The sequence below is a fragment of the Phragmites australis genome, chromosome 13 (assembly GCF_958298935.1).
Source record: "Phragmites australis chromosome 13, lpPhrAust1.1, whole genome shotgun sequence".
NCBI lineage: Eukaryota > Viridiplantae > Streptophyta > Magnoliopsida > Poales > Poaceae > Phragmites > Phragmites australis.
Genome location: NC_084933.1, coordinates 23,226,874 through 23,253,243, shown reverse-complemented (window position 1 = coordinate 23,253,243; position 26,370 = coordinate 23,226,874). Strand labels below are relative to the sequence as shown.

At 43.6% G+C, this 26,370-nt stretch overlaps 3 protein-coding genes across 3 annotated transcripts; all 3 read right to left on the bottom strand.

Annotated features, from left to right (window-relative positions):
• Positions 1-1,417, bottom strand: LOC133888056 (transcription factor MYB17-like). The gene is made up of 3 exons (XM_062328161.1): positions 1,084-1,417; positions 852-981; positions 1-601 (listed from the first exon to the last, which is right to left on the bottom strand). The coding sequence occupies exons 1-3, from the start codon at positions 1,214-1,216 to the stop codon at positions 1-3; spliced, it is 864 nt and encodes a 287-aa protein (XP_062184145.1). The 5' UTR covers positions 1,217-1,417.
• A 1,467-nt stretch (positions 1,418-2,884) lies between these two features.
• LOC133888054 (DEAD-box ATP-dependent RNA helicase 6) lies at positions 2,885-9,220 on the bottom strand. Its single transcript, XM_062328159.1, has 10 exons — positions 8,693-9,220; positions 7,864-7,924; positions 7,090-7,324; positions 6,758-6,996; positions 5,891-6,142; positions 5,599-5,779; positions 4,488-4,576; positions 4,170-4,243; positions 3,933-4,085; positions 2,885-3,445 (listed from the first exon to the last, which is right to left on the bottom strand). The coding sequence occupies exons 1-9, from the start codon at positions 8,962-8,964 to the stop codon at positions 4,007-4,009; spliced, it is 1,482 nt and encodes a 493-aa protein (XP_062184143.1). The 5' UTR covers positions 8,965-9,220; the 3' UTR covers positions 2,885-3,445; positions 3,933-4,006.
• Positions 9,221-10,921: 1,701 nt separating this feature from the next.
• LOC133888055 (transcription factor LAF1-like) lies at positions 10,922-13,461 on the bottom strand. Its single transcript, XM_062328160.1, has 3 exons — positions 13,203-13,461; positions 12,785-12,914; positions 10,922-11,825 (listed from the first exon to the last, which is right to left on the bottom strand). Exons 1-3 carry the CDS (start codon positions 13,336-13,338, stop codon positions 11,219-11,221), a joined length of 873 nt encoding a protein of 290 aa, XP_062184144.1. The 5' UTR covers positions 13,339-13,461; the 3' UTR covers positions 10,922-11,218.
• Positions 13,462-26,370: the final 12,909 nt, after the last annotated feature.

Here is a 26,370-nt window from a genome sequence, read left to right as displayed (position 1 = left end):
TTACTCGAACGGCGTGAACAGGCAGGACGCCTCGGCGAGCACGTCGGCCGGCGGGAACACCGAGAACGCGCCGAGCCGGCCGTGCAACAGCGCGAACTCCTCCACCGCCAGGTCTAGGAACGCCTGGTACTCGTCCGCCGCCTCAGTCGCGATGGTGGACGTCGCAGCCGAGGAGCCATCGCCGGGCGCAGGCAAAGCTGGCAGACCGACTGCACTCGCTGCCGGGTCCGGACCTTGTCCCTGCACAACGGAGCTGCGGAAGGACTCCCCAACCTCGGAGTTCCAGAGGCGCAGGAAGATGTCGGGGGCCGCATGCTCGGCACCCGCGACGGTGGACGATGACGAGGAAGCGGTGGGGCCGGAGGTGATCGTTGTTGTGATCGAGGACGAGAGGATGGAGAGGCGCGCCTCGGCCTCGAGGCGGGCGGTCTCCCACTGGGCCATGTGGCGCGCGGCGGGGCAGGCCGCCGCGGCGAGCCGCGTGGCGGCGGCGTCCTCGCCGAGCGCCTCCTGGCGGAGCTGCTTCTTGAGGTGCGTGTTCCAGTAGTTCTTGATCTCGTTGTCCGTCCGGCCCGGCAGCTGCGCCGCGATCATGGACCACCTGAGATCACAACGATCTAGCGTGAGCGAGGCGTAGCACACACAGTGCACCGATCCATTTACTATTTGCTGGCCTGCGTAGTGCTCTGGATGCTCAATATATGAATGCAGATGAGTGAATACATGCATGATGCATCACTGATCATTGAATGGGTACACAAGATAGCATGCAGTAACTGAAGAGAACCACTTTTAACCCAATTGACCCCACGTACGTATATTGCTTTGAATGTGTGGAGAGTTGGACTCACTTGTTGCCGACGATGGCGTGGAGCTGGAGGATGGAGTTGTGCTCCTCCGGGGTGAAGGGCCCGCGCTTGATGTCCGGGCGCAGGTAGTTCGTCCACCGCAGCCGGCAGCTCTTGCCGCACCGGTTCAGCCCTGCGCGCACGCACGCACAGCCCACTTCGCCTCAGCCCAAAATTGCTCAACCGAAGCCAACACAACGCGGCGCGCGGGCACAAACCGCCCAAGGAAACGTACCCGCGAGCTTGGGGAGTAGGCGCCAGCTGCCGGATCCGTTTGCCTGGACGTAGTCAACGAGCAGCTTGTCCTCCTCGGGCGTCCACGGGCCCTTCTTGATCCCCTTGCTGTCGCAGCACGGAGTCCTCCCCATGGGCGCCGCCTTCGCCTCGTCTGGAACGGATCGGTCTCTTTCCTTCCCCTCGGTGGCGTCGGAGGCCACAGGAGCGAGCGAGTGAGCGAAGTGAGGCTGAGAGGAGCCGTGGCCATAAATGCCGAGACGGATTTATAGGCCGAGGAGGATCCCGGTGGCCATAAATGCCTCGGATTTCCACCTGCTCTGCTGCAACAACGAGAGAGGGGGAAGGCATCAATTATGAGAGATCGACGACGGGCAGAGGCATGCATTTAATAGGGGCGAGGTGCTTTCTTGCAAGTACGCCGAGGGGGTCATGGGACTTTGAATGCGGTAGGGGACGACCGGTTGTCTGTTGTTGCACGTCATACGACTGCCTTCTTGCCTACGAAATTAGTACCAACGCAGTCAGAATAGTCAAATTTACCGACCACCAAAATGCTTGTGCTGGCGCAGTTGGCATGCACAAAAACCGCCAGAAAAACGAGATGACCGGCCGGCTTGAATCGTTTCACCACACGGCTTTAGTTTTGTTGATGATTGATCCAGTGCACAGCGCTGGCGCGCAAGCACAGAGTCTGTACAGCAAGCGAAGCACAGGATTAGAGATGGGCAGGACTGCACTGCAGTTATTTAATACTTGGGGGATCGGTGGATGGGGCCGCGACGTGAAGAAGCGGAGGTAGCGGCCATAAATGAGGTGGTGCGCTCCGCTCGGCGCTCTCCTCCTCTGCCACAGCCACTGCCACTGCCACTGCCACACGGGCGCGGCTCGGATTTTGGTGCGGGCGGGCAAAGGAGCAGGGCGGAGCAGGGGGGCGAACGAAATAAATGCGTCGAGGGGTAGAGCGATCGGGCAACGGGCACGGCCGCCGCCCCAGCTGCACCTGCGCTGCCGTGCCGTGGCGGTGGCAGTGGCAGTGGGAAGGCGTCGTGGTGAAAAGCAGCACGGCAACACGGTGATTTTACGGGACAGGGAATCGTGGAGGGGTGGGCCTGAGCCCTGAAGCAGAGCGTGACATGCGGAGTGCTAAGGTGATGGACTGACTGATGGGACCTTCCGCTTTTCGTCTTTGTCTTGCCTGGTGCCAATATTGCAGCCCCGTTTCGTGAGCGACGGGGTGGCGCCGGCGCGCGTGGGGGAATGTGGGATGAAGTCTTGAGACTGTCGCATGGGGGGAGAGGTGTCACCTGTTATTGCTCTTTCCTTTCATGAGATGTTCTTGTTGTCCAGCGCAAAGATTGCGGATGAGACGGAATCGTCCAACAGCCCAAGAATAAGTCCATGTAAAAAGTCAATCTAATCATATGTAATAGTACAAATCTATACCATTTACCACTTAATATATAAGACCCTAATGGGTCATGAGCTCTCAAGCTCATCCGAGACATCCACTTTCTCATTTCATCCATGTGGTTTCTTTACCCCAACAGCCATCTTTGCGGATGAGACGGAAGAAAGACGCCATTTGAGGGCATGCAAGAATGCTCCCACCATCGGAGCCGGGTAAAAGTGTCAAACAGATTCAAATGTAGAACCTGTCAGACTTCCCACATAAGCCAGCAAGTAGCACCCATAAGAAAGACAGAACATCAAAGCATCTAACAAAAAAATTGGGATTTCTTGTGGGCATGTTTGATTCGGAATTCGAACGGTAGGTACACTCCTGCGTAGCATGATATGAATGCAAAATCCAACCAACTATTCGGGGGCCTACTTTTTTTCATCCCCAAGGAAAACAGAGGATCAGCAGGGAGTACAGAACCACAATAAAAGTCGAAAAAAAAGGAAACGAAAATCCTGATCCGGGTAAACACTCTAGTACATCAACCCAATCTAGATATCACAAGACTGCCATATCAGAATGCATATAGTGATGTAAATACAAAATGTTGGATAATGAAAATCTAATAGTGCGTCCAAGATCTATAGTTTGACACTGCATGTGGACACTGCACGGCTCAGCCGCTCAGGTGGAATGATCCATTTGTTTGCGCCAGGGTAACAATGCAGAAGGTAACACGGTTAAAATGTCCTGTAGAAACGGCCCGCCGATACATTGCCGAACACAAGACATCTGACAAACTTAGAGAAAACAGCCTGGGAACAAGTCTTTTTAGCAACATTAACTAATGTCACATCACTGAGTCGAATATAGATGAGTTTGGCTACATGCCACCAGGTAGTGCCCCACGCACCATGCAACTTTGGGTTAAAATATATCATAAGAGAAAATGGAATGCAACCTGCAACGTGAATAGAGATGAGTCAACCACAGTACCCAAATATATACTACTTTGGAAGACTTCACAAAAAAGACAACCATGTATGAAACGGTCTGTTCAAAACTAAAGAATTCTCAAATGATACAATAATATGATAACTTGATAGGAGATATTCGCACCAATAGCCTGGCAAAATTTAGAGCCATGCGTAAACTTGTAAACAGTTATGTACTACTACTAGTGCTTTCCTTATAAATTTTGGGATATGGTGTGGCACATGATATCCTGACATCATATGCACTACTGTCCATGGACAAAAAAAAATTCTGCATTGAAATGCCCTAACTCCCATCACCAACAACCTAGGTTGTGAAGCGTATGGAGTGGTCCACAGAAGAAAATCAGCAGCCACGATCACTAATAACTGATTTTCTTATGAGACTACAAATGTAACAACTTATACAGGTGACAGAGACATGGAATATAGACAGAGAATAAGCATTTGTACCTGGTGTGCTGATATTTACACAAGCTGTCTTATTACTTCCAGAGAGTGGGATACAAGATGACTCTGTCCAATCACTATTGACAATATATAGCTCGGTCTATCTGAGGAGGTATTGGTTTTATCTCTGTTCCAAGTTCTTGCTCAATCCGATACCTGTACCCAACAAAAAAAAATTATGCTATTGTAAAAAAATGGACACAGACAATATCTTCAACAGTTACAAGAGAGACTGCATACAAGTTGAAGCGATCCTCATAGGTAATCAAATTCACAGCCAGACCAAGGTGGCCAAATCTCCCAGATCTACCAACCTATAAAAGAATACATCGTCAAGGAAACTGTAAACACACACAAAGAAGTGAAGCAATACATCATCCCATGCCAATTTGTTCATTCAACATGGCTAAGGAAAAACAGTAGAAACTATGACATGGATAAAAGGAATTCAGTTCTACTAGGTGACATGCACTGATTTTTTCTACTATGTCCACTCAAATGCCTATGACCATCAAAGTTTGAACATCAAACTCAAATCTCAGTTCATTCAATGCATACCCTGTGAAGATATGTTTCTGAGTTCTTGGGGAAATCAAAGTTGATAACAACATTTACAGCTTGGATATCTATTCCCCTTGTAAAAAGATCTGCAAAGGGAAAAACAATGTTAGAACCAGAGATCAAATAACAATCCACTTTTCTAAAATGAAAAGATATATCCAAAACGAAAATAACAGCCTTGGTATATTGTTGAGAGCAAGACATTCCATGAACTATAACAGTTCATAAGCTAATCTTTAACAAGCAACTAAAAAATCGACCAGCCTAGGAGGAACTAGGTGGCATTGTAAATAAGAATAGACTCGAACTTGGGTGGTCTAGGTGTACATCCACACCCTCAACCAACTGAGCTAAGCTTAACAAAGAGAAGCAATTGCTTTGTTCTTTTCTATTTCATGTCTTAGGAGTGGAAAAATATTCAGGATTTCGAGGCAAGACAATCAGACAACTATATCTCCAAAAAAAGAGCACTCTCACCTCATTTGGTGTAGGCTACAATTTACAGGACTGAAATCTTGTTCATTCACAGGTCATTAACGTTAAGGATGGTGGTTAAGGAGACAAATTAATTCAATGAGGTAGCAAGAACACAACTTTAATAGAGGCATACGTTCAATTTGTGTTTTTTCTTAATATGTGTACTCAAGTCTAAAAACCATAATAAAAAAGGAGGGAAATAAAGAGCAAAGAAAGCATGAAGTCCAATAAATGGATCATCAACGCAAAAAACCGATGATGTAATCTTTAATGGGAATAAACAAATGGATTGGATCTAGAGTCACTCCAAATGGTGTGTTATTTTAAGGCCCAGGAGCATTTCAGTTACAACATTTCAGGTTATCTCTTCATCTGTGAAATGCACGTGAATGAACTGGTGAGCTGCATTAAGGTCGTAACACATTGGTTGGGTGGGCGTGGATGGGGGAATAGAAATCACCAGATCAAATTTGTAATCAAATATTTACAAATATAGTATAGGTTATGAGTGCAGAAGGAAATTATTTAGCCACAAAAATATTGTCATTCAGTCAAAAAGGAAAGAAAGAAAGAAAGAAAGAAAGAAAGAAAGAAAGAAAAAGGCAGAGCCTAAAAGAGGAAAGTATGATACCTGTACACACAAGGTTCCTACATGCACCATTGCGGAAATCATGAAAAACCCTATTACGATGGTCTTGCAGCATTTTAGCATGGATGTAGAAGCAAGAGTAACCAATCTCCGTAATCTTCTTTGCCAACAGTTCAACACGATTTACAGAATTACAGAATATTATTGATTGGTTAATTTGCAGCTGCATCAAAAAGAGCATATACGCATTAGTTACATATTATTGTATTCAAGTTACAAAACATAGACATGCATATAAGTATGAACTAAAGGTGTTTATAGAAGGGGGGGAAACCTTGGAAAAGAGAGTATTAAGACAATGAACTTTCTGCCTTTCTTCAACAAAAGCATAGAACTGAGTAATTCCCTTAAGCGTAAGTTCATCCATAAGGTTAATAACATAAGGTTTAGGCAGAAATTTGTCCTTGAATTCCTTGACAGTCACAGGAAATGTTGCTGAGAACATCAAAACCTGCCGATTCGATGGAAGGTATCGAATCAACTGCTCAATAGAAGGTTGGAATTCAGGAGAAAGAAGCTTGTCTGCCTACAAGGGAAAAAAATCAGCTGTAAGAACACATGCCTATTTATTGACAAATCTCCTACCACAGTACCAATTCAAACTTAACTCCTTAGTATTGTTCCTCACTTTTTTATCAAAGGTTTTTCTAGTCTGCTTTGCAATTTTTATACATAATACAGAATGCAATATGGGCATAGACTCATAGTCCATGCAATCAGATTTTCCCATTTTGGTTCAGTCTTACCATCATAATAGAGTAATTGCTAATACTATCTGTTTGGGAAGGAACTAGGAACAACCAGAAACATAGAAGGCAATTTATGAATCTAATTAGACACGACTGCAAAACTAAATAATTGCATGGCCCATTTAACTGAGAACAAGGCTAAGAAGGCAAATGAAACTGCCAAGAGTACAGAACGCGCTAGTAATTGTCATCAAGTGTTGAAAAACAATGTAAATGTTGTGCTTTCATATTGGTTATGTGCTTATGCTCAAGGATAATAAGCAGAATCATATAACACAATACCCATATAACACAATACCATAAAAAAATTAGAAAGGATTGTGAAAATAAGGTGTCAGTTTATTTAAGAACACAAGCAACCCCACATGACAACAAAACTGACGGTGCGATACCTCATCCATTATAAGCATCGAACAATCCTTCAGAATGCAAATGCCTTTCTTTGTAAGGTCCAAAATGCGACCAGGTGTCCCAACAAGTAAATGAACAGGTTGATAAAGACGAATAATATCATCCTTTAGGCTGGTTCCTCCAGTAGTGACCATTACTTGAATCTTCAAGTGTTTCCCAAGTTCTTTGCAGACTTGTGAAGTTTGTAAAGCCAGCTCCCTTGTGGGAACCAATATGACAACTGAATATGAGAAGAAGAAAAATTAGAACTTAAATGATCACATCAATCATGAACCCCATGCGGGATAAGACAGAATCTTGCATAGAAAAACACCTTGAATAGCATCTTTGTCTTGATCAATTTTTTCTAGTGCAGGTATACAAAATGCAGCTGTTTTGCCAGTTCCATTTTTCGCTCTTGCAAGAATGTCACTACCAGTTAATGCAATAGGAATGCTTTCTTCTTGGATAGGAGAAGGCCTTTCAAATCCTTTCTCATATATCCCCATAAGTAGTTCACGTTTCAGGAAATAGTCTTCGAATTCATTTCCCTTAGTTGCAGTAACATCCTGCACAAAGAATTATTTAGAAAGGAAGAGAGATAGATAAATTCACATGGCGCACCTCACCAAGAAATTGAAAAAACACATTGCATACAATGAGTCAAAAGGAACAAAAAGATAAACTTGACACTTAACTCAGTCAACAATGTATTCTTAAAAAGAATGTAGATGAGTTGAATTATATTAGATGAAAATTCTGAATGGGGTTTCAGCTTTGGACAATAGATAGATGTATACATAGTAGTGTAGAGACCAGATAATCTGTTAAGCAAATATCCTCATTTCATCATCCAATATTTAATCCCACAGTACTGAGATAGCATTGTTTGTAATGAACACAATAACAAGAGATACTTTTAACTGTTAATTTATAATTCATGACTGAAAACGTAGATGGTGCATGAAAAATACAAAGTATCCCTAGGTAAATCTTTACGAGAATGAGATGTTAAAGATGGCAATTACGTCAATAAATCGGCCAGTCCATAGCAATCATTACTATCTAGTACTGACATGGATCGAGAAGAAGAGGGGAGGGGGGTTACCTCTGTCCTGTAACGTGTATCTGTAGGTGGAAGCTTCAGTTGGGCCTTCCAATCTTGTGAACTACAAAAGGATAAACTTTAACATCTGCCCTTCTATTATATAAATTATAGCATATGTCACGAAGGTCCAAAGAAGAACTGAACTGCAGTTGTCGCCAATTCAACATGTAATAGCCTCCAACTATAACTACAACATCATAAGATATTTTCAAATTGCAACTACTAAATTGTAGAATGCATCAGCGTCACCCTAGTTTTAGTTACAACAGGACTAACGGGCTGCATCATGCACAACATGGTGGTCATCACGGACCACAAAACAGCCATTTCTACCCGGCGTCACATAAAGTACTTCCAACTGCTAACTATGTCAATGCGGTGACCCTATATGATATTTCAGCAAAACTAAATTGGAGAGAACAAGAATTACTTCACGAGGCATGCATGAAGCACGCTATCCACATAATATAAGCAGTGAGCAGCCTTATTGACAAAATTACTACATGAGAAGCAATGTCTGGACAATTTGCCAAAAGTTGCTGTGTTTGGAGAAATAAGGTGTGCCCGAAGGCATGCATTGGAGAACGCTATTCACATAAGTCTTGTTTACACTCTGTAGTTCTCCTACCTAGCACCACAAGTCGACTACAAACACTCACAGCTCTATCACCATATTATACTAGCACCTTTGGCCTATCTAACCAAGCCACTCCAAAATGGTAGGCATCGTCCCTCGCACCCAACCAAAATTCGAGTCCACAAATCACATAAACACTGAACCCTCCGTAGCAATAACACGCAAATAGTAGACATTTCCCGTCCCTCTCACCTTGAATCGATGCCGTCAGCGGCAGGCGGCGCCCTCTGCGCGCTGGCTCCCACGGCCGCGCCAGCGATCTGGTTCCGACGAAGCCACTGCTGCTGGTTGTGGTGCTGCGGGGGCTGCGGCTGCTGCTGCACGTACTGCTGGTGGTGCGCATGCGAAGGCGGTGGCGGCTGCTGGTGATGCTGCTGCGGTGGCGGCGGGCCGCGGCCGTAGTAGCTAGGGTTGTCACCGCGGCCGTTCCCGATGCCGGGAGGGTACCTCGCCCGCGGATCCATCGCTGCGAGGAGCGCTCAAATAGATCGAAAGACGGGGCGCGTCGAGGAGACCTCAGGCCGGCGTATAGATCCGACTGGAGGCGACGACTCGGCGGCAGGAATGGAGGAGGATGCTCGAATCGGGAAATTTTTAGGGACGGTTTCCGTAGGTTTTCCCCCTTTTGGCGAGTTCGTCATGGGTGGGGGAGGGGAGGCTGCAAGCGTCGCGGAACGGACGAAGTGAACCAGGCTAGGGCAACGGTGAACTCGGATGATAGAGATGGAAATTACAAGATGACCCTTCCGTTTTCCTCTGCATAACCTGAAATGTAAGGGCCAACTTTGAAACTTAACAAAAATTCACGTGAATTTCATATGAAACAGTTCAAGGCATGTTCTTGTGAATTGTTGGTGTAGGGATACCGAGAAAGTTGATACGTTGAAATCTGAAGAGGAAAGATTAGAAGGGAACTCAACTTATGTAGTTTTTTCTGTGGGAGAAGTGGCTCTTCGGGTCAAGGAAGATTATGATCAATTTTGTTTAGCTTCTGTTGCTATTTCTAGTAGTTAAGCCTTCAGTAGTTTGTAGCCGTTTTTCTTCATTGCTTAGCTTCGGATTTTGAGCTGTTCTGGGCCGGTTTGTAACTGTTGTGCTATCTGTAGCCCCTGTGTGGCGGAGGGGATGGCAATCAGTTTGCTTCCCTCCCGGTTCAGTTTCGATGGTGCCAGCCACTTCATATGACTTTTTTGTTTTCCTGTCCTTTTTATTCCATCTAATATAAAAACGGCAATCCTCTTGCTGTCTATTTTTTTTTAAAAAAAACTCACCTTATGTAGCGTATTGATTATAAATTTAAAGACATGTTAGTTTTTAGTAGATGAAAACTAACATCCTATTAGACGACGTATTGGAGCCATTTGATATCGATCAAACATCCACCAGTTCATTTTCTACCTATGGTTATCTTCTTCCTCTACCTACTTTGTCTCTCCCCCACCAACCTCCTCTGTCTCCAGCAGCGGGGAAGCTGTCGAATCAGCCATCGCCACCCCTCTCTCGCTAACTAATCCATTTTCAAGCTCTTCGCCGCTGACAACGCCCATCGCTGCCTACAGCCCACGGTGCTAGCATTGGCGCCACCATCATTAACTCGTTGCACAACCACTCCGCCATCCACTGCCTCGGACCGCCACTCCGAGCATACCTCTAAGCCTAGGAAACATAACCCGACCCAAAAAAACCCCTTCCATAAACCTGAAGAGGATCTCACCAGCAACGTCACCTCATCAATTTTATGTTTTTAGGAATATGAAGTATAGGAGGGCTACAAATTTAAATGTATACTATTGCTTCGTAATAGAATTTTGTCATGACTACTTTGTCCAACATGCCAATCATTGTTGCTTGTCAATAGTGTCTTATAGCACGGCAGTGCCACTAGCGCTCCACCGCTTGTTCTTATTGACAGTAAGATATCTTCAACTATGAACAGGAGCAACATAGAAGACTTACATGTGTGAATCTCATGGCATATTGTTCTGTTTGCTAACTCATATCTAGCTTTGCTCTTGGCAAGTGAAGTTTAAATTTTGTGACGCGTTCCTTGCTTTTGTAACATGGTTCCCTTGCGCTAATAAGAAGTTTCTCATCAACTCACGAGGTTGGATAAACCAACCAAATACGCTCTCAGTATTAAGTGATTCTAATGATAACCATACACGTTGAAATACTTGGCAATAAATTCTACTCCCATTTGTCACGATCAGTACCCACCATTGTATTTCTCGGATGAAAACTGAAACCACGCAATTCTGACCCTCTTTTGTCATTCTTTTATGTATCGTTCTTTTTAAAAAAAAAAAACATAACACACATTTATACCACCACACACACGTACTCGTACAACGCCTACTAAAAATAGAAAATGTGGAGTTTAGAGATTAACGAATTCACCATAGATATTTCGCTCTCGATAAATACATTAACTATCATAAAAGAAAATTTCATTTTGATAAAATACATAGGGAACAAATATAGGTTTTGATCCCTAATGAACATATGATATATCCATCTCCGCTAACCCTTATATACCGTTCTCTGATACCAGAGCGCAGCGAACTACCATCTTCATGAACACACATTTTTTGTCAGATTTGTACTCAACGCTACATGCTAAGTTTAACCGCATATTGATACACCACACAATTTACACCTTCGCCTATGGGAACAGATTCACAGAATGCTTCGCGACGAACTGGCTGAGAGAACACTCGCCTAGTTGATTCCAAGGAACTCGCTCATGGAGAGCAAATCACAGAACCCTCCTCCCTGCACGTCCATCTGACCCTCCGCCGCGTCGAACTCCCAGAAGATGCCGCCGTTGCCGAGCCCGTGGTGCAGGGAATCAACGGCGCCGCACAGCCCGTCAACCTGCATGGACCCCTGGTGGCTCAGGCCCTGGGCCGGGTTGCGCCCGCTGACGTCGAAGACACCGGCGCCCAGACCTGGCGCCACCAGGCTGCTGATGCCGTAGTCCACGTCGAGCCAGTCTGCGAACATGACCTTGGGGAGCACGGGCGCGTGCGGTCGCACTGCGGTGACCGCGCCCGCGCCCGTATGCTCGGTGATGATGAGGCAGCTCGAGTCGTCGGCCGACGACGACTGGACCGGCTCGGACGAGCTGGAGTTCGCCGGCTGGCTGACGAGTTCCTGGCCATTTTCACTGGGGCTCGGGCTCCCGCGAACGTCGGAGTCGGCGGGTGGCGCGTCCGCCTCGCACTTGGCCTGCGCGCCCTCGACACGCTTCTTGAGGTACGAGTTCCAGTAGTTCTTCACCTCGTTGTCCGTGCGGCCCGGCAGGTGCCGCGCGATCTGAGACCACCTGAGTCACAAAAAAATTTCACCGTGTCAGAGAGGCGGTCAATAAAAAGTTACTCTTAATTTACAGTTCGATGAACCTGTTCTGTCGGCGAGACTTTGGCACACGCATTTTTTACTCTTTGATAACGTGGCAAGTTTTTGGCATCTTGACAATGCCTTGTACAGCTTTTGAATACTACGTAGGGAGAAGAATGGTTGGACGTGACGTATTCGCAAGAACCATGACACCTCTGATTCTTTTTCTTGGGTAAGATTATTAATTGTACAGTTCAATATCGAACCATGACTACTTGCAAGTTGCAAGTCTTCGTTCAGATTGTCAAAGTAGCATGTTTTTATAAAATCGCAGGTGAACTCCAATAGGCTGCATAGTTGACATTTGTATTTATGAATAGTTGTACATTGGCTAATATATACTATTAAGAACGGTATTATGGTTTTTGAGGTATAAAACTAAAGTAGTGGGGCGAAATTGAGCTTTACTTGCACCGGGAAGCAACTGCTACACCGCTCCAAAGAGAAAGTAGCAGACACTAGTTTTGCATGCCATTTTCTTCCCCTTCTTTTTTTTTTCTGTGTCTAGAAAGAGGCTCACCATGACTAAGCACACACTTTTAGTAAACAAATGAAAGAGATGCTTGTTCCCAATCATGAATTGTGCACTACGAAAAGAAGAAATCGAGTGTCTCGATATGGAGCGTAGATGTCAGCATCAACTCCACCACTTAAAGCGGTCTCCATGGCAAACATCAGCATTTCCCCCTTTTCTTCTCACTGGTTAAACCTTTTTTCTACTCTAAAACTGAATTTGCCAGCTTAACCACACTACCGATAGCAGACACTAACTGGCAAGGTAAAAGGCAGCTAGGTAGAAACGAACGTGAATAATTTCTGTCCGATTCAGTCACTTGTCTAAAGGTGAGTTGAGGCGAGGTGAAAAGTCTGCTCTTTTTTGCTTACTTGTTGCCCAGTTTGGCGTGGAGGTTGATGACGGTGTCCTCTTCCTCCCGGGAGAACATGCCGTGCTTCAGCCCGGGCCTCAGGTAGTTGATCCATCTCAGCCTGCAGCTCTTCCCGTTGCGCTGCAGCCCTGCAGGCGCGGTAATAATTCACAGAGGATTCAGACCACAAGCCAAGGTGCATTTCAAAAAGGCTTCGTTAAAATTCAAGCACGCAAGCAGGCGAAATTGGAGAGCGCACTCCACTGTTCTGAAAGCAGAGAGATACTTCGCTGAATTCCCCTCCTTTACTACGCTTCCCAAAAGCCAAGGTGCATTTGAGAAACACTATAACAGGAACAAGGCGCAATGCAATTTGCTCAATTCCACTCGAATTCTTTGGAGAGGAGAGAATTGTGTGAAATGCATGGGGTTCTTACCGGCCTTGACGGGGAGGGCGCTCCAGCAGCCGTGGCCGTAGCGGAGGATGTAGTCGCGGAGCTTCTGGTCCTCCTCCGGCGACCACAGGCCCTTCCGGTAGTTCACCTTGGGCTTCTGGCACGTCTTGCACCCCATCTATTATCGGCGGAGAAATGTCAGAGGCGGGCAGGAAGAAGGAAGCGCTGCTAGCTTGGAAGAGTCGGAGAGGAGGAGATTGGGGTGCGCTTGCACTGTGGTGTCGGTCTGCGTTGGCGTAAGAGCAGAGAGCTAGCCGTGCGCGAGACTTTATAGGCAGGTGTCAATTATGAGTTCAGTTACTTATCGTGAGAGTAAAAAAGGAGATTAGGTCTTTTATATTATTATTTTTTGCTGGCTGTGATTAGTCCGATCAAAACTCTACAAGATGGGATAATATATCTCTTCGTTTCTGCAATTCTGGTTTGCAGAAGTTCAGTAGACAGGCCATACAAGGACATTTAGGAGAACGACTAAGTTATCCCGCGCCGGTTATGCTGGAGTAAATGTATCACGTCTTCCTGCTAAACTTTTTCTCTCCCTCCAGCATCCCTCCCCACCGCCTCCGATCCTGCCCCACGTGTTGCTAGCCCTCACAGCCACCAATGCCTCTATCGGCGCCGTGATTGCTAGTCATGCCATCCCTTTTTCCTTGCACCACCAACAGTCTTGGGCATCCCCATCGCCCTCACATCACCACCTTGACCCCGCCCTCCCCTGACCTCTCACTAGCATGACATCTCGCCCCGACTTGACCCATCACCACCACCGGTGGCTGGTAGCGTCCTACTTGCAACAACTCCAACTACTGCTGAGCCGACCTCTCTCTCGGTTTCTAAGTCCAGGAGTAGAGTGCAGCCCCAAAACCCTAAACCTAGCTTCCTCCGAAAAGCTCTCCGTGCCATCTTCTTCCACTAGACGGATCGTGCGCAAGCCGTATGAGCGATGAGTCGTATCAAATCATTGGGCCTCTATATATCAGTTTAACAGGTAACGTAATGCCCACTTGCAAGCTAAAGGTAATAGTGGATATCTTTTCCAGGAACACCTATGGACAATTCCAGCTTATCTATGTGATGCTCTTGAAACTTTGGCTTAAACTTCGGTTCACTATCAAAGGCGGCATCGTTTCCATTTTGAATCCTTCTGGGTCAAGATGCCCAATTTCTCGGGGCCATCCAAAGAGATTGGACGCTGGCGACGACTGATCGGTTCAAACCGCCCTTTTTACGGCTTCACTTGTTGCTGACGCATGTGGCCAAAGAATTGCAGTGCTAGAGTGCCAAGTCCATTGTCAACTTCAGGGAGCAGATTCTTGTTGCGCAGGAGATCATCACTCGTTTGGATGCCACCCAGGAATGCAGGGCGCTCTCATCGACCGAGTACGAGCTCCGCAAACAACTTAAGGTTCGCTTATTGGGGCTGGCTTCCCTCGAACGCACGATTGCGAGAAGTCGATCTAGAATTGCTTGGCTGCGGGATAGGGATACGGACACCAGGCTTTTTCCACTCCTTTGCAAAATTCCACGCACACAAGAACTTTATCTCGTCTATCTCCACGGCATCAGGCTCAGTGACCTCCCACTCGACCATGGAGGATGCACTATTCTCCCACTTCAACTCCATTATGGGAGTTGCTCATTCCAGGGATATCTCAATCGATCTGCAAGAGCTTGGGCTAAGCTCCTTGGACTTAAGTTCATTGGATGCTCCGTTTAGCGAAATTGAAATTTGGTCAGCTATTAAGAGCATGCCCCTCAAGAAGGCCCCTGGCCCTGATGGATTCACGGTGGAGTTTTACCGTGTTGCGTGGTCCGTCATTTGAGCTAATGTCATGCTCGCCATTAACGCCTTCGTCGATGGCGACCATAGGGGCCTCTCTCGGTTGAACAATGCTCTGATCACTCTTTTGCCAAAGCATGTAGAGGCCTCCTCCGCTTTCGATTTTCGACCCATCAACCTAATTCATAGCATAGGCAAGCTGATTTCCAAGGCTTTGTCCCTCCGGCTAGCTCCACGGCTCAGCTCATTTCCTGCAACCAAAGTGCATTCATCATTGGCCGTTGCATCCACGACACCTCCGCTCGATTGTGACACTACTCAAGAAGATGAAGCGGCCAACGATTATACTTAAGCTTGACATCTCTAAGGCATTTGATTCAGTAAACTGGGCATTCCTATTAGAGATCCTAAGAGCTAGGGGGTTCAGCCCTCGATGGTGTGGATGGATCGAGGCCACACTCAGTTCTTCGTCAACTCGGATTCTTCTAAATTCCATTCCTGGGCCTACCATATTCCACACTAGGGGGCTTCGGTAGGGGGATTCCCTCTCCCCATTCCTTTTCATCATGGTCATGGATGTTCTTCCACGACTGCTGTCTCTGGCCAGTGAAGCGGCTATCATTGGGCATGTGGGGCATAGTCCTATACTTTACCGGTGCTCGCTTTATGTGGATGATGCTGTCGTATTCTTATCGCCAACACAGCGGGACATTCGAGCACACCTTTCCATCCTTGACTTCTTTGGGGTGGCATCGGGCCTTAATACGAATTTGGATAAGTGTGCTGCTCTCCCCATTTGCTGCAGCGAAAATGAGATCAACATTGTCAGGGAGGAGCTCCCTTGCAGATTGGCCTCCTTTCCCACTCAATAACTGGGAATTCCTCTAACAACGGGATGCCTCCGCAAAACACAATTGCATCCATTGGTGGACCAGATTGTAGCTAAACTGCCTACATGGCAGGCTAGGCTCATATCTAAACCTAGGAGAGCCACTCTGGTTCAGTCTGTTCTTTCATCGACCCCGCTTCATACGCTGATATCTTTTGTAGTGCCTTCTTGGATTATCAAGGAAGTGAACAGGATTAGAAAGAGTTTCATGTGGGCGGGCGACAATGCAAGGTCGGGTGGCAAATGTTCTCTCTCTTGGCCTCGTGTTTGCCGGCCATTGTGCTATGGAGGCCTTGGCATCCAAGATCTCAGACTGGCTAGCATTGCCTTTTGCCTCCGCTGGCTTTGGTGGTAGCGAACTGATGCATCTAAACTGTGGTCCGTCCTTCCTTTGCATCATGACAGTCTGGTCTTAGCCTTGTTCCAATCTTCAACCTATTTCATGGTAGGCAACAGTGCTTCCACCTTCTTCTGGTCAGATTCTTGGATCAATGGTCAGTCCATCAAGAACTTGGCACCTGAGTTGTTCAGTTGTATTGCTCCTTTAACAGCCAAGAAGAGCACGGTCAGATATGCTTTGCACAACATGCGATGGGTTAAAGATATCACTGGGCCACTGTCCCCTTCTACACTGGTTCAATACCTGTTGTTTGGAGCCGGCTTGAATCTGTCAACCTGACCAACAACAAGGACCAAATCCTATGGAGATGGGCTTCCTCTGGAAGGTACTCTTCAAAGTCGGCATATCTTACCATGTTCCAAGGTTCCATTCCTTTTGCAGGTGCTAACCTTGTGTGGAAGACGTGGGCACCATACAAAATCAAGTTCTTTGGATGGCTATGTTTGCATGGCCGACTTTGGATGGCCACTCGTAGGCGGTGCCATGGACTCCAATCCGAAGATCCTTGCGCACTCTGCTCACAACTCTGAGAAACTACAGAACACCTGTTTATCCATTGCACCTTGGCTCGAGAAGCCTGGAGCCGGATTCTGGGAGTTCAACCCGTAGCAACGCTGACCTCGCTGGAAGAATGATGGCTGCATCTGCGAGATCGTGAGGGTTCTGAGTTACGCAAAGGGCTTGAATCGCTGATCCTTATCATTTGTTGGAGAATTTGGCTTTCATGTAATGACATCATTTTCAACAATCACCGTGTCCCTTCCAATACCATGCTTGCGCTCATCAGGGACAACATGATTCGTTGGAGTCAAGTCGGGGCAAAGAACCTATCAGTCACGATGGAGCATCTACATAGCTATGGTTCGATTGTCTAATTGTGTCAATCGTGCGTTGTCTAGTTGCTTACAGTCTGTGTAATCGTCTCTTATTTTCTCTAGACAGGCTTTGGCCGCTTTGGTGGTCCTTCAGGAGCGTTGTATTTGAACCTTGTTTCGCTATCATCTTAATAGAAAATATGCAGCTCTCCGACATATTCGAGAAAAAAAAACTTTGACTTGAATACAAAATTATTTGGAATGGGGAGGGGCTTGCCTGCCTACGCACCAGATGTCCAAATCACCCTATGTGCTTACGTGTAACACCCTATCTCCACAATCAGCTTATAGCCTAGTCCACTTATAGGATAGGCTCGTATATGTATAACACATATTTTACATTTTTATTCTCACTTGATATAAAAAAGTTAACCTAAGGGTACTATATTTGAAGAGTAAAAGCTTATAAGCTGGTTCTAACATATCTAAATTATTAATGTTGGACAAATTCTCTCCCCCTTCAGGATTTATTATCGTGTAAGTAACAAACAAATACACAAGATCTTCTCTTTGTGCCACGGTCATACCATGTCCCTTTCACAGGCTGACACGCATGCACTCGTACAGCAAGAGTTGACTCTGATACCATCTATAACATCCCGTCTCTAAAATTCGCTTACAGTCTAGCCCACCTGTAGGGTGAGTCCGTATACACATAACACCTATGTTACATTTTTGTCATCATTTCGTGTAAAAAGATTGACTCGAATATGCTATATTTAGAGTGAAAACTTATAAGCTGTCCTAAACTATCTAGATAAGACTAATTCTACTAAACCGGAATAATTAAGTCACACGAACCAAAATCAGGACACTTAAGTCAAGATATTACATTAAGCAGTCGTGTAGTTACTATTAGCACACGTTGCCATCTAGGCGCTACTGTGCACATTTGTGTCACCCCTGCACATTGACATGCATTCTCTGGAGTTTTTTAAATAATATTATTTTATTAAAAAATTGTAAAAATAATAGTTAAATTCATAAAATTGTAAAAATAGGTATCTGTCGGCACTCGGAGTATCGATAAGGGTTATGTCGGTAATCCATATGCCGACAGACTATGTAGCAGTGGATCCGGGGGCCTATCGATATGAGGCAGTGTGACCGGGATCTGTCGGCATTCCATGTGCTGATAGATCCTATGTCCCGCGGACGATATTTAAAGAAAAATTTATAATTTTTTTTATATTATCTTGTATAGAGATGATCATTGTATAAAAAGTATAGTTATCGACGAGATTTACAACTTTGTAATTGAGCATTTTTTCATTTAAATCCGTTTAGATGCACAAAAGGTGGCTAAAAGTTACCGATCTAATTTTTCAGATCTAAAATTTATAACTATTTTTTGGTATCTTAAAGATTCAAATGGAAAAGTGTTCAACTACAAATTTGTAGATCTCATTGAGAGGAATAATTTTCATATAAAGATCATCTTCATCTGAGATCATATAAAAAGTTATGAATTTTTCTTTGAATATTGTCTACGGGACATAGGACCTATCGTCATTCTGAATGCCGACAGGTCCATAGTCATATTGTCGGTGTGCCGACAGGTCCCGAGCTTACTTCCAAGTAGACTGTCGATACTCCGAGTGCTGACAGATCCCTTGTTGATACTCCGAGTGCCAACATGTACATATTCTTCTAATTTTATAAATTTGACTGTTATTTTTACAATTTTTTAATAAAATAATATTATTTAAAAAATTCCGTTCTCTGCACATCCACAATTCTTTTTTTAAAAAACATGATGTGCATCCACAATTTTTTTTTCTAAAAACATAATGCTTCTGAAGTCAATAGACCAAGTGGCATGTGATGCCTTGATGGATGTGTGGTATTTCTTCCTCCTCTCTATCACCGTTTTCTAAATACTGGTTCATTTTGCAATTGTAAGGTTGAAAATACATATTTTTATGGAGAGAATGTTCTTCTCCAAAGAGGATACCTACTCTATAGTTACAAACTCCCATGTCCATGTCTCCTTGACAATTCGTCCTTCTGTTTAGAAGTCAGATTCCAACAACTTTTTGAACAGTGATAAACACCAAGCACCAATGCCCATCGACTGCAATACATTTTGATTTTTAGTGCTCTTCTTCTAATGCTAGTTTTATTTATGAGAGGACCAATACTAATTTTCTTTAAACCAACGACTTCTTCATAGGAGTACAAACGAAACAGTTTATTGTTTGTCTATTTAGCAGAGAAATTTGCTTCTGATGGAAGCTAAAGAAACTCATACGTACACACGTCCTCCCGTTTACACGTACGCATATAAAATACAGAAAAAGGGAATGATGAAGTAGTATACGCACGGATTTTTTTTAAACACAAGTACAACTTATAGACATATACTTATATCACTATACGCATGCGAGATATTTAATTATTTGTCACTCTTAGAAAGTGAGTGTTAACAAATTTGTCACTTACCATATAGTGTGTGACTTAAGTGACCTCACATATCAGTGAGAGTGTTAATTACCATAAAAAATTCAATGGCACGAGCACTCACACAATAACTAGACTAAAAATATGAATTTTAAAGATTGATGAATCACTATATATATCTCGATATCGATAAATATATCATCTATCACTAAAAAGTTCTATTTTAATAAAGCACACGAGAAACAAATCTAATGGATAAGAGTATAAGTAACTTCAACAACCAATCAAGCCAAAACTGGACTCTGGTATACGCACGGAGTTGAATCAGAACGTAAGACTCGGCACTAATATTCTATTTTATTATTTGTTATGTGTTTTGGTAACCGTACCAATATCTCTTACTTCTTTTTTCCAATTCTTTAGTACTTATTAACGTGTTTCGGTACCAACACATTGATATGTTTTTGGACATTAGGTGGCCTCTGGAATGGCTGCAACTTCTTGACGCCTCGCAAGAGTCAAACCCCTACCGGAAGTTTGGAACTTAAGTTGCAAAGCTTTTCAAGATAATGCACCAGTTCACAGAACCCTGCTTTATGGAACTACCGGCCGAAGTTTTTGCATGTCTGAAAGGACTCCAACATTTTGGAATACTGAAGGCTACCTAGCAGAAGCAGAAGCGAACAAAACGAGCAACGCCCAAGGCCTTGCACGAGCAGCATGCTTCGAGATATACGACTATACGAGTTCAGGTCAGAGCCTCCCTAACCACAAATTAACAGCAGTATGTTCCTGTGTTCCTCCACACGCTGCTCCGGCCAGGCGGCCACTGGATCCAAGTGTCGGTCTCGAACTCTCGACGCCGTGCTGGGCTCTGTCGTTTGAGGGATTGAACAGCGCGCATGGCGTTCTCACGTGCCGCAGAAAACACGGCGATTCCATCCGTGCCGATGCGCCAGAACGGGGTCAATGGGGAGAGGCGGATCGGCATCCGCGGCCCCAACTTCCCGGGTCGTCTCCATGAGCGCGTTGTTCGCAGCCGGCGTCGGCGCTCTATCTGGTTGTCAGGACTCGGGAGACACCGCACGAACCCGACGAGCTTGATCCGCCGGTCGGGCGGAATGCCTGCGTGCGCGCACATGCACCGGCGGCGAGCCGTGTCAGAGTCGACGAGCGAGGGAGCCTAAGAGACGACGTGCCCTCCTGATTTGGCACCGGAGGTAACTGAAGGTTCGCGCGATTCACAGCGTGGAGTCCAGCACTTTGCCTCTGTTTGGCTCTGCATCCACGTCACCTAGGGAACGAAAACAGTTTGCTTTGTCGATGTGTCGTCGTCCCTGCAACAAAAAAGAAGCCAAACCAGCGAGAGCTGTACCGTGATGAAGCCATCCACACGCCCATGGAAACGAGACGACCGTGTTACCGTTCAGGGCCGGAAAGCGGTCGAGACTCGAGACAGCAATGTGGAGTTGTGTATCGTGCAAGGCTTAGCTGAGCTGAACAGCAGCTCGTGCGGCGGCGCTGAGAGGGTAGAAGGGATTAAAAAAAAAAACAAGGACGCGTGCGTGACGAGCGCGTACATGCGCACGAACATGCGGGTCCTGCCATGCTTTTGTTGGCTTCCGTCGATGTGACCCAGGCTCCGTTGCCGTCCTCGCGTTTTGCACGCCGTTTTGTTTGATGTGCACGGAAGATTCGCATGCTTGGATCATCAGCTATTCAAACCCATGACGAAAATCCTCCGCTTTGGAGCGTGACATGTGAAACATATATTAGTGCACAACATCAAGGGGAAAAGAAGCCTCAGAGTGAAACTGTGGCTGCATCTATCTATTATATTATTATTTAGAAAAAAAAAGAGCCATCACAATCACTCTCAATGCCACTCTCTGTTATAAATATCTAAAGATCTAGATTAAATCAAATAGTCCATATCAAATATAATTAATAAATAGTTAACTTCGTAAACCAAAGAGCTCATATAAAACACAATTAATAAATACATAAATTAAAAATTATGAAAAATTAGAAGTTCGCTCCATACAATTTTGGAAGCAAAATATCTAAATAAAGAGTCAGAATAAAATATAATAAATAATAATTCAAATTAGGGTTAGAATAGAAAAAATAAAGATGCATATCAAATATAGTCTTATAAAAAATCAAATTATTATAAAAATCAAATACCTAAATAAAAGAATCAATATAAAATATAATTAATCAATAGCTAAAATTCAAAATAAAAAATAATGTTTTTTTTTAGTTCTTACTAAGGATAATAGATTAAGAAGCACCATATAGCTTAAGATCATCACATCAAGCAAGCAGCAGATAAGACACAACATGTAGGTGAGATAAACAAATTCGGATTCTAGTTGGGCCGGCTACACTTGGCTCACGATTTTGACAGTTGATCAAAATCTATACGAATCAAACCAATACATGTATACAATTCGCATATAAGTTTGGAGCATAAATAATTTTCTTTTTTATTAACATAATTTTTATTTCTTCTTCTGATTATATGTGTTTAGTAACTAAATGACACTGATCTCATAAAAAACTAAAGAGACTAATGTTTAATTAAAGATTATCCTGATAAAATATTACGGTGAAGCTAGCAACGCTATTATTGTGGGCCACCTTGCTGGTTAACTTAATATTTTAGTGGAAAAGAAGCCACAACCTTCATTCTTAAGACTACAAAATTAACATGTTAATCTGAAAAAATAAAATAATCTAGACCACTCATTATTATGAACATCTAACAGTCTAGATTTAACCAAAGAGTATATATCAAATATGATTAATAATTAGGTAAATTCGAAATTGAAATATATAGAAAATGAACAGTTCGATTTCTATACGGTTTGAGAAGCAAAATATCTAAATAAAGAGTTCAAATAAAATAAAATAATAATTGAAATTAGGGCTGGAATATAAAAAAGAAAGATCCATATCAAATATAGTCTTAGAAAAAAATTATTATAAAAATTAAATACCTAAATAAAGATTCCATATAAAATACAATTAATCAATAGCTAAAATCTATCTAGTATCTTAATATTTGATGTGCAAAAGGAGCCTCCATGTTCGATCTCAAGGCCATGATATTACTATGTTAATCTAAAAAAATCTAGACAACTTATTTTTATGAACATCTAATAGTCTAGATTTAATCAAAAAGTCTATATCAAATATGATTAATAATTATGTGATTTCGTAATTAAAATTAAAATGTATGGAAAATTAGCCGTTTGTTTTCCATACAGATTGAAAAAACAGTTGTATTCAAACTCAACTTGTTATCTACCTTAGAATTGCTTCCATCTGGATGGGAGAGGAATAGGAGAAAACACAAACAAAACGAGATGCAGAGATACTATCTCTACGCGCAATTCGATAACCAAGAGATGCGGTCAAGGCTTTTGCACCAAAACCTTCCCCTTATTTTGTACGCAATCAATTTGTGAGGCCAAGCTCCCATGTTGACTAGCAGGCCATTGCGATGGGACGAACCGATGAACTTTGAGATCAAGCGATGGCGATTGGTGTCCAGATGTCCTCTAGATGAAGTAACAATCGGGGATGACGCTCAGGCCAGCTCTGATGGTGAGGGAGGAGAGGGATCTGGCCCAATTTGAACGCCATCGTGTGAGGCGGAAGGAGATGGTTGGCAAGTCAGGAGAGCCCGGGTGAGGAAGAAGCGACGCGAACAGTGCTGCTCCCACCGGCCTTGACCGACCCCGCTAAGGAGCGCGACGCAGGCGCTCCACCTGACTTCACAGCGAGGCGATGTCATCATCGATCGTTGGAGACAAATAGCTGGTGGGTAGGCACTCAAAGTCGAAGCAGGTCCCGTTGAACTCCGGCACGAGTCTCTTCTCATGGTCGCTCTTTGTTGCCGTGCGAGCGTCGTGCCTTCTGTTCTCTTTGATCACGTGTTAACAACTATGCTCGTAGACGTAGCAGAGAGGAACTGTATGTCATGGACAGTGGCAGCAAGAAGACTCTAATCAAGCTGCTCAAGAAGGTACTGACGTTACTTCTGCACATGCATGAGATGCCATGGTATATTATGCGGCACTAATAACAAACGGGTTTTGCGATTTTTGCCGCAGAATTCTGGGGTGTTTGAGACGTGGAGAGGATATCCTTATTGCAATGGCACTTCTGGTCTCGAAGAGGGAGACGACCAAGCCATGGTTTAGCTTTTAGAATGCTTATCAAATTCTTAAGAAGGAAGGGTTGTACCGTACTGGAGTCGTGGTAGCAATTTGTATTAGTAGGAAGCTGTACAGGATCGATGGCACGGCATACAAATCAGAGTACATAATCAGCGATGTAGATGGTGAGGTTGTGGCGGATATGAAGAGCAAGCTGATGGCCTCAGGGGTGCAAGTGCCAGCCTTTCCTACTCTTCACCCTTCATGGACAGAGAAGTAGTTACCTGTTGTCGGTGGAGAGAGAAGTGAGATGAGACACTATTCAATATAGAGACTCATCAACAATCAAACCGTCAAAGTAATCCTTAAGCATAGCATCATAGGAGTGCAATATATGTGTTAACAATGGCCTGAGGAGGGCGTTGCCTAGCTGCCGACATGCCCTACATTTTATCGTAACGTCATACCAAAGAAGGTAATCTTCTATTCCAGTTTTGATAATTTTGTATACTCCATTGTTCAATAATAAAAGTGAAACACGAGCTTAGTAAGATTTATAACGTATGTACATATCGATCCAAATACTTTTGCGGTTGTTGTGTATGTTGCATTATTTTGTATCTTCAAGCATCAATAAATACCGATTGTCTTACAAGTTTTATTGACTAAGGATAAATCTGAAGTACACTATAACACAAATATTCAGACTATAAAATCGTGCAAGATAAAAGAGCTACCACAGTTAATCAAAATATTTTTTGTCTAGCCGTGCAAACTACGCGAGCAATCCGCTAAAGCTAAAAGAAGCCTCCTTCCTCTCACGTTCTAGAAATTAGAACCCAATTGGTAAAAAGAAAAAGAAAAACTGATCAACACCACCAAATCAGTGGACCCACTTATTAAAAAAACTCGGTGGACCCATTTATAATTGTTAGGTGTTTTAAACAAAACAAGAGATATAATATGTCTTATATCATAGTCCTATATGGATACTACAGCATTCAATATAGAAACAAGGGATCTCATCCAATTTTTTTACCAAATTTATAGGCTATATGGATAACCTTAATGTGTTGTCCAAATATGGGGCCATCACAGCCGCGGCTCTTTAAACCAAAAAGCTCATGGCATGTCTAGAAGATAAGAATCTACATATACGTTGTATGTACATTCACATACATACAATGTGCAGAGTTTTGTGTTGAGCCATTGAGGGCTTGAGTTGTTTGGTGCATAGGGTTAGATGTTATACTTTGCACCTCTTTAAACCAATTTTAGCACTTAGTTTGCATAGGCATCCTGATTCATAAAATGTGCAACATGTAATTAAAATAAATTTATTCTTTTGAATTATAGAAGATCACTTAAGAAAAATAAATTTATAGATTAAATTGAATTAAAAGATATTTAGGAGAATAAATAAATTAATTGAAAACAAGATTGCTAGCCGCACAATTTGCGCAGGCCAACATGCTAGTTCAGATAAAAATAATGAGTATGTGTTTGCTCTGTATATGGGTTGTGTTGCAGTGGCAGGAACATCAGTATATGGTGACGGCGACATGTATTCTTATGGTGTGGGCAGTTAAGGAGATTTTTATCCGGTTTGAATGTCAATCGAGACTTCGGATTGAAGATCCACCATAGACCGTGAGATGGTTGTCTTCTTTTGTTTCCTTTCTTTTGCTGTTCTTTCTTTTGGCTGTATGCATCCGTGTGCTATACGGAAGCCGAATGTGAATTCTTTTATATTTATATTATCTTAATGTAACACTAAGGGATGATAAATCTTCCTTTATAAAAAAATAATGTTGTCAGTTGCCAAATGAAGCCAAAATTGGTGTTTGGGGCTTGCCAAGAGGTACATGAGCGGCCTTTGAGAAGCAGGGCCTCCTAAAAGTTAATTTTGCATGAGCAAATGATGAAGCCTTTGTTAATTCACCTGTTGTTGGTACAATGGACTACTGTAGCCAATGGGATAGGAAACTTCCTTATCACTTCGCTTGGAACTAGCAATATTCATATTTAAACGAGATCGTGGACTTGTATGATCGACCAACACAGATAATACTTTTATGTATTTAGGACTGCTCAAATCTTTCATATGATTCTAAGCATATAGTACTACTTTTTAATTTTCCTGAATGCGACTTCTTGTGAAAGTAAATACAAAATCTTTTAGAGGGACGAGCTCAACCTGTCTAAATGTTATCATATCCTAAGGGAAAAATTGGACAGGTATTTTGCTAGGAAAATTTGGGAACTTACAGAACTGTCGGTGGCTCCTTTATGTGACCGTATATGAGCAATGGTCAGTCGTAAGAAGTGGATAAATTAAGGTACTTTAAAATTAATAGTTTTAAAAACTTTATAAGATAAATATATATCAATTTCTATCTAAATATATTATAGGCTTATCTAGTGTGTCCACTCTACCGTTTAAAACGGTTTGCAACCTACTCTAAGAAGATAAATTGTAAGTACGTAAATGTGGAAATTAAGGTAGAGAGAGTAAATTCGACATAAGAGATTTTTATCTTATGGTATCAGTGGCACACAAGCCATCCTTACTTTACGTTGGAGCTCCACAAAGGATATACTCTCGGTCGCCAAGACTCTTTTAATCATGACTCTTGAGTT